The sequence below is a fragment of the Marmota monax genome, unplaced genomic scaffold (genome assembly GCF_021218885.2).
Source record: "Marmota monax isolate L192 unplaced genomic scaffold, Marmota_monax_Labrador192_F-V1.1 WCK01_AAM20220418_F8-fsc00102, whole genome shotgun sequence".
In the NCBI taxonomy this organism is placed as follows: domain Eukaryota; kingdom Metazoa; phylum Chordata; class Mammalia; order Rodentia; family Sciuridae; genus Marmota; species Marmota monax.
The window spans coordinates 5990525-5999211 of record NW_026692494.1 but is presented as its reverse complement, the minus strand read 5'-3'; the positions used below and the strand labels follow the sequence as shown (position 1 = coordinate 5999211).

Genomic DNA, 8687 nt, shown 5'->3' with positions numbered 1-8687 from the left:
TTGTTTTTTTTTTTTTTTAAGTGTTTATAAAAATTAATAAATAAGAATAAGAAAGGGGTTGAGTGGGGCACAGTAAGGCACACCTGTAATCCCCACGACTCCAGGGGCTGAGGCAGAAAGATGGCAAGCTCAAGGCCAGCAGCCTGTGTCAAAGTGAAACTTTTTTTAAAAAAGGTGGACACTAGTCTGTTGACTGGAGGAAACCCAGGCCAAAAGGGAAATGAGTAGATTATGGTGCCTGGTTAGGCATGTCTTCTAAGGGGCATGCAGGCTTGTGATTGTGTCTTTGAATATAGAAGCACGTGTATGTGAATGGCTGAGAGAGATGTGAGCACAGGCGTTAGGGAGTTAAACAGGGAGGAGCTTCCTGGTACTCAGCAGGGAAATGGATACATTACAATGTCATGTTATGCCTGTTATCCTCTGTGACTGTCTCTAAGCTAGTGTGAAGCCAGGAAGATGAAAACAAGCACAAAATTTCTGAGTGTAAAATAGCTATGAGCTTCCTGGAAGACAAGGTGAGAGGGGGAAATGAGTCTTCTCAGTCTCGTTTCGTCCTCCCTAGTGCCTGCCTGCTTATGACTGGATCTGACTTCACACAAAGGTTGTCTATTTGTGACAGGGAATCACACCGCTGCAAGTGGTAGGTATTTCTGAGCACCCTTGAAGCCAAGGTAAGAGGGGAAACAGGCTGAGTTTGAGCTTCCTCATGGGGTCCTTCTTGCTGTCAGTCGTGTAGGTCTCCTCCAAGGGCTCAGACAGGACAGCGCTGGGCAGCCAGCCGGATGCGGCTGTCCTCAGCAGGGCTCCAGGGCCGGGCGTAGCCAGCATGGGGCAGCAGCAGCCTGTCCTGTGTGCCATCAGGGCTGATGAGACGCCGGACAGCCATCAGGTACTCCTGCTGGGAGGCCAGTGGTGGGCAGGGGCAGTGGGCAGGCGCCCACACATACTCTCGAGTCCGCAGTGGCCAGCGGCTCTTGTAAATGAGCTGTATGTGCACCTCATAGCGGGTCTCCTGGGCCTGGCGGTGGCGGCCCACCACACGGGCCTGGAACACTGTGTGCAGGGTGGGTTGAGAGTCAGCTGGACGTCCACCCCCCACACCCATCCACAGGCCATTGCCGGAAGCGGGGGCTGAGGGTCAGGTGGGGCCTGGGGTCCAGGCAGGTCAGGGATCCATGAAGAGTTAGTGATCACACCAAGGAGTCAAATTAGGGTCAGAAGGGGCTGGGGCTGGGCTGGGCTGGGTGGCAGAGCGCTCGCCTAGCACGTGTGAGCCACTGGGTCCAATCCTCAGCACCACATAAAAACAAAATAAAGGTACGCGTCCACCGACAACTAAAAAACAATCTAAAAAAAATCAGGGTCAGAAGAAGCCATCAAGGGTAGGCAGGGCAGGGTCAGAGGAATGGGTCAGGTCAGGTTAGCTGGGGCCCGGTGAGCGCTGGGGTAGGGTTCTCACCAAAGTCGCTGCCGCAATAGTGGAGCAGCCGGTGGGCACGACCACGGGTGTCAGGGCAGGGTGGGCAGGGGTCTGTGGGGGGCGGGGCTGTGAGGGGCACAGGCCACACCCCTTGCCTGCCCCACCCTGCCCGCCCCACCTCACCTGGGGCCAGGGTGGGCATCAGAGGTGGGGGAGCAATGGGGGCCCGAGCCTCCACCTCCCGCGGCTGTGGCTGCCGCACGGGCCAGCCCAGGGCCTGCGTCTGCACCTGGAAGGGCCCGTAGCGCTCTCGAGGGAGCCAGAACTCAAACTGGATGCCGGGGTTGGGCTCCTGCAGGAGGATCTGGAGTGGGGCACGCAGGGCAGGGAGCTGCCCTTAGGCCCCGTAGCCCAGGCTCCTCCTGAGAGCCAGCCTCCCGCTCCGCCCTGCGCGCACCTGCAAGAGCAGGTCTTGGGAGGTGGGCCCTGCTGCGTGCAGTGTCTCCTGCGGCGCTGCGGCGCGGGAGTAGACCACGCGGGTGCCCGCAGCCTCGTAGGTCCCGGGCGGACTGACCTCCCAGTTCCCGTTGAGCACGTAGTGCCCGTCGACCCCCATCAGCGCTGCAAGGAAAGAGTCGGCCAGGCTCCCGGGGTCCGGCCCCACCGTCTCCGCGACCCCGTCCCCTCTCGGGCCCTGCGGTACCCAGGTGGTTGCGACTCCGGTGAGCCACGCGGATGTGTCTGGCGCCCTCGGGGATCAGGGTCACGTTCCAGTACCCGGCGAAGGCACCTGGGCGGGAGGGTAGGGGTGCGGGGTGGGTGCGGTGCGCGGCGACTCGAGGGTTAAGGGAGCGCGGCGCGAGCGCGGCCGGCCCCGCCGTACCCGGAGAGCGCAGTCGGGGGGCGGGGGCGGGGTTAGAGCCCCCAGTGCTCCGAGAGGGTGGGACAGTCTGCCTCCGACCAATCAGGATGACGGGCCAGAGGGGCTGGGCCACAGACGGCCCAATAGGAGCGGGACCGCACGACGCCTTAAAGGGCCCACGCCCGCCAGGGCATCGGGAGGACGGGGAGGGCGGTCACCGGCGTCACGGAACACGCGCTGCACGAAGAGGCAAGAGTCGTTGGCGCCGCCACAGCGGCCGCAGCGGTCCTCGAGGGCTCCGGAGCCCAGCACCCCATCACAGCCGGCGCTCTGCGGGGTGCGGAGGGGAGCCGTCACCGGGAAGGGGCGGGGCGGAGGGGCGGGGCCGAGCGGGAAGGCGGGGTGGAGCCTGGGGTGGAGCCTGGTGAGGGACGGGCCTGAGGCAGCCCGGACAGGGCCCGGGGCGGGGCCTTGGGGCAAAAGGGCGGAGCCTGGGAACTGATACAGGAGGCGGGGGTGGGGCTGAGAGGAGGTGGGCGGGGCCAGGCGAATCCTTACCAGGCAGCGGCCAGCCACGCAGAGGCCTTGCGCACCTGGGCTGCAGGGGGTGCCGTCCAGGACACGGCCAAAGCTGTGATAGAAGGCGTGTCCCTCCGCCAGGCAGTTGAGATCGCACTGGTTGGGTGCTGGGGGCAGAAGTGAGTGGGACAGTGACCTCCATCGGACTTCCAGTCCCCCTGACCCGAGCTCCATCCGGCAAACATATGGGCAGATGAGGACCAGAGATTCAGCCAAAGCCACATAGGAAGCTGCAGCAGAGCCTGGACTGGACCAAAGGCCACCTGGGGCTCCCCCGGGGTGCACTGATTCATGAGTGGCCTCAACGTCAGGGGTCCATTTGTACTGTCCATCAGTACCTTCCTTCCTTCCTTCCACAAGCACTCACTGAGCACCTACTGTGTCCAGACACTTGTGGGTTCTGAGATACAGCACCGGGCAGAACTCAGTCAGCACTGGGGCCCCGCATCCAGCAGGTGACCAAATAAGTGTCTGTCCAGTACTAAGTCACGTGTAGCCTGGGTGTGTCCCTGCACTCCTGGCCTCAGTTTCCCCATCTGCCTAACAGCATGGTGAAACGGGCTGTCCCATTACACCCACAAACACACAACCCTGCCAGGAGTGGAGGCGCACACCTGTCATCCCAGCGGCTCAGGAGGCCGGGGCAGGAGGATTGTGAGTTCAAAGCAGCCTCAGCAATTTAGTGAGGTGCTAAGCAACTCAGTGAGACCCTGTCTCTAAACGAAGTATGTATATAAAAGGGCTGGGGATGTGGCTTGGTGGTTAAGTGCCCCTGGGTCCAATCCATGGTACCAACACACACACAGTCCCGATCCCTGCCCAGGCTCCCTCTCCCTCTCACCCGTCTGAGCTGGGCTGGCAGACCCTGCCTGCAACGGATTTCGACCTGGCTGGGGTAGGGCACTGTGTGCGTGGGAACATGGCAGGGTCCTCCAGCTCTCGGTCGGGGGGAGCAGGGAGAAGAGAAAGAAAATCAGCCCGTGAGGCTGCACCTTCTCCCTCCTAGGCCTTCCTGTGTCCTGCCACTGTGGAGGCTGAGGCTGCCTGTCTCCCTTGAGTCTGGAGGCGTGCTGCCCTGGGCACAGTTATATAACCCACTATTTTCAGCTCGATGCTGCAACATTTCCTATGACTGCGATGAGTGTGAGTACGGCCAGCCTCTGCAGATCTGGCACTTGACCCTGTGCAGAACGGATCTGCTCTCTGGTGCTGCTTCACACTTCACTTTGCCAACTCCTACGTAGTCCTCAAAGCCCCAACACTAATGCCCCTTCTCTGTGCAACCCTTCTTCAAGTTCCTCTCTGGCTGTCAGCAATGAGTCGTTCACTCTGGACCACCCCTAACCACAGGAGGCCAGGCTACTCACCGCCGTGGAAAGGGATCCATTGATAGATTTTCTGGGTGCCCAGGACAGGGTGGCCATTGTAGAGGGCACACTGTAGGTCTCGGAATGGCACAGCCCCTGGGGGACAGTCCTGGGAGCAAAGATAGGGGTCAGCCCCCAGGGGAGCCCAGTAGCAGGGCTGTCTGAGAAGCAAGAGGGCTTCTGGGCAGTTCCGAACTCACCGGCAACTGGCAAACGCGGTACTCATGGCCGCTCTCCCAGCACGGTTCCTCCCCGGGAAGCCTGCGGACGGGCCTGCGTGTGGTCAGAGCCCAGGGACCCACCCTGCCCAGGCCGGTGCACCCTTCGCCCCCAGCAACCCCACCCGCATTCCGGCGGGATCAGCAGGATTAAAGGGCACAGCATGCGTGGGCAGGTCCTGGGCGCGGCCAGGGGCTGGGCGCAGGGGCTGGGCCAGCGGGCAGGAGAGGCGGGCCAGGGACCCGGCACTGCCAGCCAGTGGCTCCCGCTCACCGGATGCAGCGCCTGCTGCGCACTGAGACGCCCCGCCCACAGGAGCTGGAGCAGTGGCTCCAGGACCCCCAGGGCGTCCACTCCCCCGGACCCTACTTGGGGAGAAAGAAGCCGGTCAGCCTGGAGGAGAATTGGTGAACCTGCTGCCAGCATGAACCCACGCCGCTGGCCATGTCCCCATTCCTGTCCGGCCCTGGACTCTACTGCCCGCCCCTTACCTGAGCGCTGCTCCCTAAAACACAGTTCAGGAGGGTCCACAGCAAGAGCAGAAGGCTCTGGAAGGGTCGGGGTCTTGGCGGGCAGAGGGTGCCTATGCAGCGGGTGCCAGCTAAACCGACGCTGAACCCCATCTCTGCCTTGGCTGGCTGTGTGATCTCATACAGTAATTAAACCTCTCTGAGCCCCCTTTTTGTCTCTGAAAAAAATGAGGAGATAATAGGGTTTTGAGGGATTGGTTGGATAAAGTAGGGTCCAGAGGTGGGTACTCAAAACTTTATCTGCTATTGTTACTGAATGTGTATTATAAGGCACACAGTAGGTGCCTAATTAATGTTTGGTGAGTGAAGGGGTCATTCCAAGGATAGTGCACAATGGCTCCTGGGCTGGGGCACCCCCCACTTTCCACCTCATCATTGCTTCTACCTTCCTGTGTGGCCAGGGACCCGCCACTCCGCTGCCCCAGGCCTCAGCTTCCCCATCTGTGCCGTGGGGACCACCTGGATTCAGTCCATGATTCTGTGAGACCCTGCAAAGGGTGCGGGGTGGGGCTGGTCAGGAGCCCTGTCCAGGCTCAGGGTCCCCCGGCTCCCAGCTCCTAGACCCAGCAGCAGCGGGGACCTCCTGCTGGCTGGGGCAGGGACAGGGATCAGGACCTGGCCCAGGGCCATCTCTCCCATGGGGAAGGAGCCTCTTGCTGCCCACTCCCCTGGAGATCATGGCCTGCACCGAGGAGGGAGGCCAGACAGGTGAGCCTCAGCTCCCAGATGGGAAGGTCACCTCCAGGCCCTCAGTCCCCAGTCCCCTGGTGCTGACCCTGGGCCTCGGGACCCTGAGGTGAGTGCAGAGGCGAGAACCTGGGGCAGCTGCAGCCAGGCCAGGGCCTGAGCGCCCTCTGGGGCGGCCGAGCAGCAGCTGACTCTTGCCCTCTCTGGCTCAGGCTGCCTGGACCTTAGCGCTAAGCTGGGGTCAGGGGCTTGACCTCCTGACCACACCCCACTGGACTCGAGCCCCGGGGTGGGGTCTAGGTGATGGAAAATGGGGGCCACGGAAACAACCTTACCCCTCTCTGACCCCCATTCCCAAGGTTCCTCTCGGGCTGTTTTGGCTGCTCACTACTGGCATAGTGATCTGGGGCAAGATCACTGTGGGCCTCAGTTTCCCTGAGAAGGGACCACAGAGCTCATGCGTACCCGTGGATTATTGCCCTCACAACCCGGTCCCCCTAGTCCCACGGGGCCAGGGAAGGGGAGGAGTAGACCTCATTGCTGGCGTTGGGCTGGATAGTGGGAGGATAGGAAGAGGGACTTACCGGCTGCATAGAACCCAAGCGGCGTGTCCAGGTTTCCCGGGCGGCCCCAGGGCGAGCGGAAGCGGCGGGGCCCGAGGTGCGGGTGGGGGAACTCCGGCGGCCCCTCCCACCGGGGGCCTCCCGGGGCGCGCCCAGGCCGGGGTCGGGAGGGGTGGCGGCTCCGTGCGCCCCCGCGCGGCCAGCGCGCGCCTGGACGCGGATCTGCGGCAGGGGACTGACTGCCCGAGCGAGCCCCGGTCCCGCAGAGCCGCGGCCTGGTGTCCTGGCGCCAGGGTGGGGTGACCTTGGAAAGCCCAGACTGACCGCTCCCACCCCCCACCCGGGACTGCTATTCTGGGCTCCGCGATCAGGGCCCGAGAATGTGCCGAACCGAGGTCGCCTAGCCCTGGGTCCGGAGGCCTGGCGCTGCCCCCTCCCTGCCGACGCCGGGATTGCGCCCCGCGGGGTCTTCTCCCCTTCCCGGCCCCCGCGGCCGCCTGCGCAGTGCTGGGGACCCTCCACGCCGGGCTCCCGCGGTCCCGGGGCGCCCCAGCCAGGGCCCCTCTCGCGGGGAAGCGCGGCGGGCCGGCCGGGGGGCGGAGAGACCCTCCCAGCGCGCATTCCCGGGCGCTGCTGTCACCGCGCGCGCCCCACCCGCCTCCCGCCCGCCCAGCCCGTCCCCTGCTGCCAGCCGCGGCTTCCGAGCCAGACCCGGGTCCAAGAGGTCCCTCTCCGACCTCAGTTTCCCCATCGCGGCAATGGGGCCGACAGGGGTCTGCGCCCAGAACGTGCAGCCGGACCTCGCTTTGGGCGCGGACGGGCGGTGACTGGGACGCCGCGGGGTCTGTGCACCGCCCCCGCCCCGCAGGGACAGCGCGGACCGCCCGGCTCTGCAGCCAGCCCCACAGCTCCCCGCCACACCCGCGGCGCCCCCTGGCGGGCGGCCCGAGGGGCTGTCCTGACCCCTGGGCTCAACCGGGCTCAGCCTGAGTGACCTCTCCTCCAGGCCCCCATCCTGCAGCCCTCACCACAGAGTAGGGGCTGGCGAGGCTGGGGCCACGGAGCCGCGCTGGTCCTGCGGTCTACCCTCCATCCTGGAGCACCTCAGAACAGTCACACTGCCATGTATTAAGCACCACCTGTGTGCAGCCGGCTCCAACAGTGGCCCATCACAGGCCCACGGGGGCAGGCGTGACCCCAACTTCTGATCCCACCCTTGGAGGAGGGAGCCCAGGCTCAAGCAGGCAGGGGAGGGGTCAGGAAGGCCCTTGCTGAGGAGGCCTAGCCACAGAGAGGTCAGAGGAAGGGACTCAGAGGCCCTGGGCCCAGGGAATGAGGACACGGTCTGCCCAGTGGCCTGGGGCTACAGGAGGCTGCCCTGATTTGGGCGGCCAGGGCATGGGCAGGTGGTGCCAGCCCTGCTGGGGAGTTGCTGGCAGGTCCACCTGAGGCCAGGTGGAGTAGGGAGCTCGGCCTGAGGGACAGGGAGCCCCAGGGTGAGCCTTGTGGTGGGGCTCTGCAGTGGGGTCCCCGTGTCCCCTGCTCAGGGGCCTGAGTGACAGGGGCTGGGGTGGGGGAGGAGAATGGCCACAGCTCAGGTCCCTGAGGCCGCAGCACGGGGCTTCTGAGGGGCAGGTGCCAGGCCAATGAGAGGAGGGCAGAGGGTGGACCAGACCAGCACCAGAGCAGGCCCTCGGGGACCTTGAGGGACATGGGACATTAGGCCTGATGCAGAGGTCTAGAGAGGAGGGGAGAGAAAGCAGGAGAGAGACAGGGAGAGTGGGAGCCCCAGGGGCACTCTGCGCACAGGCCTGGGGGGAGGGCTGAGGAGTAAGTGAGGCCCTGGGCAGTTAGTGGGCAGCCGGACCCCCCAGAGGCTCCCTGATCATGGAGTCCAGTCCACCGGGCTCTAGCCACTGCACACAGCAGGCACTGCAGCTGCCTGGGGAGGCCTGGGCTGTGAGGTCGGCCAGGCTGCCCCTCTGGCCCAGGGTCCTCTGTCCCCTGGCCCCTGTCTGTCCCGGCAGCCGATTCCCCAGGAGGCTCAGAGCTGGGCTTGGCACCAGGCGCAGGAGCAGAGGCAGCTTCTGGGCTCAGCAGTGTCCCAGCAGGGGGCTGGGGCTGGCCGGCACACGAGGGGTATCCCAGCAGGGTCCTCCCAGCCTGCCTGGCCCCGCCCCTGCCTGGACCCCAGCTCAGGACGCCTGGTGAGCCCAGCTGGGACCCCCTCCTTGAGGCAGGGTCAGGACAGGACGGGGATCAGGCTGCTGGGCTCTGCTGCCTCTGTGGTCTCGCAGCCTTGGGGCTTAAGAACCTCAGGCCTCTAGTTACGCACGACTTTGTGCACTGGAAATGTGTCAGGAGTGTGGATTTTATAGTGGACGTTCTGACCCTGGGTGTGGCCCGGTGGTTAGTGCTCGTCTCCCTGGTGAGGCCCTGGTTCATCCCAACACTGAT

At 64.3% G+C, this 8687-nt stretch overlaps 1 protein-coding gene across 13 annotated transcripts; it reads right to left on the bottom strand.

Annotated features, from left to right (window-relative positions):
- On the bottom strand, window positions 1-6835 carry Adamtsl5 (ADAMTS like 5). Of its 13 annotated transcripts, none has more exons than XM_058579246.1 (14): window positions 6252-6830; window positions 5366-5468; window positions 4942-5138; window positions 4724-4815; window positions 4432-4504; window positions 4232-4340; window positions 2844-2971; window positions 2504-2615; window positions 2127-2213; window positions 1881-2044; window positions 1607-1775; window positions 1463-1534; window positions 951-1056; window positions 1-850 (listed from the first exon to the last, which is right to left on the bottom strand). In XM_058579246.1, the coding sequence occupies exons 3-14, from the start codon at window positions 5071-5073 to the stop codon at window positions 610-612; spliced, it is 1485 nt and encodes a 494-aa protein (XP_058435229.1). In that variant the 5' UTR covers window positions 5074-5138; window positions 5366-5468; window positions 6252-6830; the 3' UTR covers window positions 1-609. The 13 variants fall into 13 exon arrangements, 12 of the variants coding, with proteins under 12 accessions (XP_058435229.1, XP_058435231.1, XP_058435232.1 ...); XM_058579248.1 differs by having other exon boundaries at window positions 1607-1787; window positions 1998-2044; XM_058579249.1 differs by having other exon boundaries at window positions 1998-2044.
- Window positions 6836-8687: the final 1852 nt, after the last annotated feature.

Excerpts from the sequence above, each read along its gene's own strand:
- Adamtsl5 (XM_058579244.1), bottom strand. The coding sequence starts at position 5,073 with ATGGGGTTCAGCGTCGGTTTAGCTGGCACCCGCTGCATAGGCACCCTC. Across the intron at positions 2,616-2,843 it reads GCGTGGCTGGCCGCTGCCTG|AGCGCCGGCTGTGATGGGGT; the intron begins GTAAGGATTCGC and ends CGCACCCCGCAG. Across the intron at positions 1,535-1,606 it reads GATGCCCACCCTGGCCCCAG|ACCCCTGCCCACCCTGCCCT; the intron begins GTGAGGTGGGGC and ends CGCCCCCCACAG.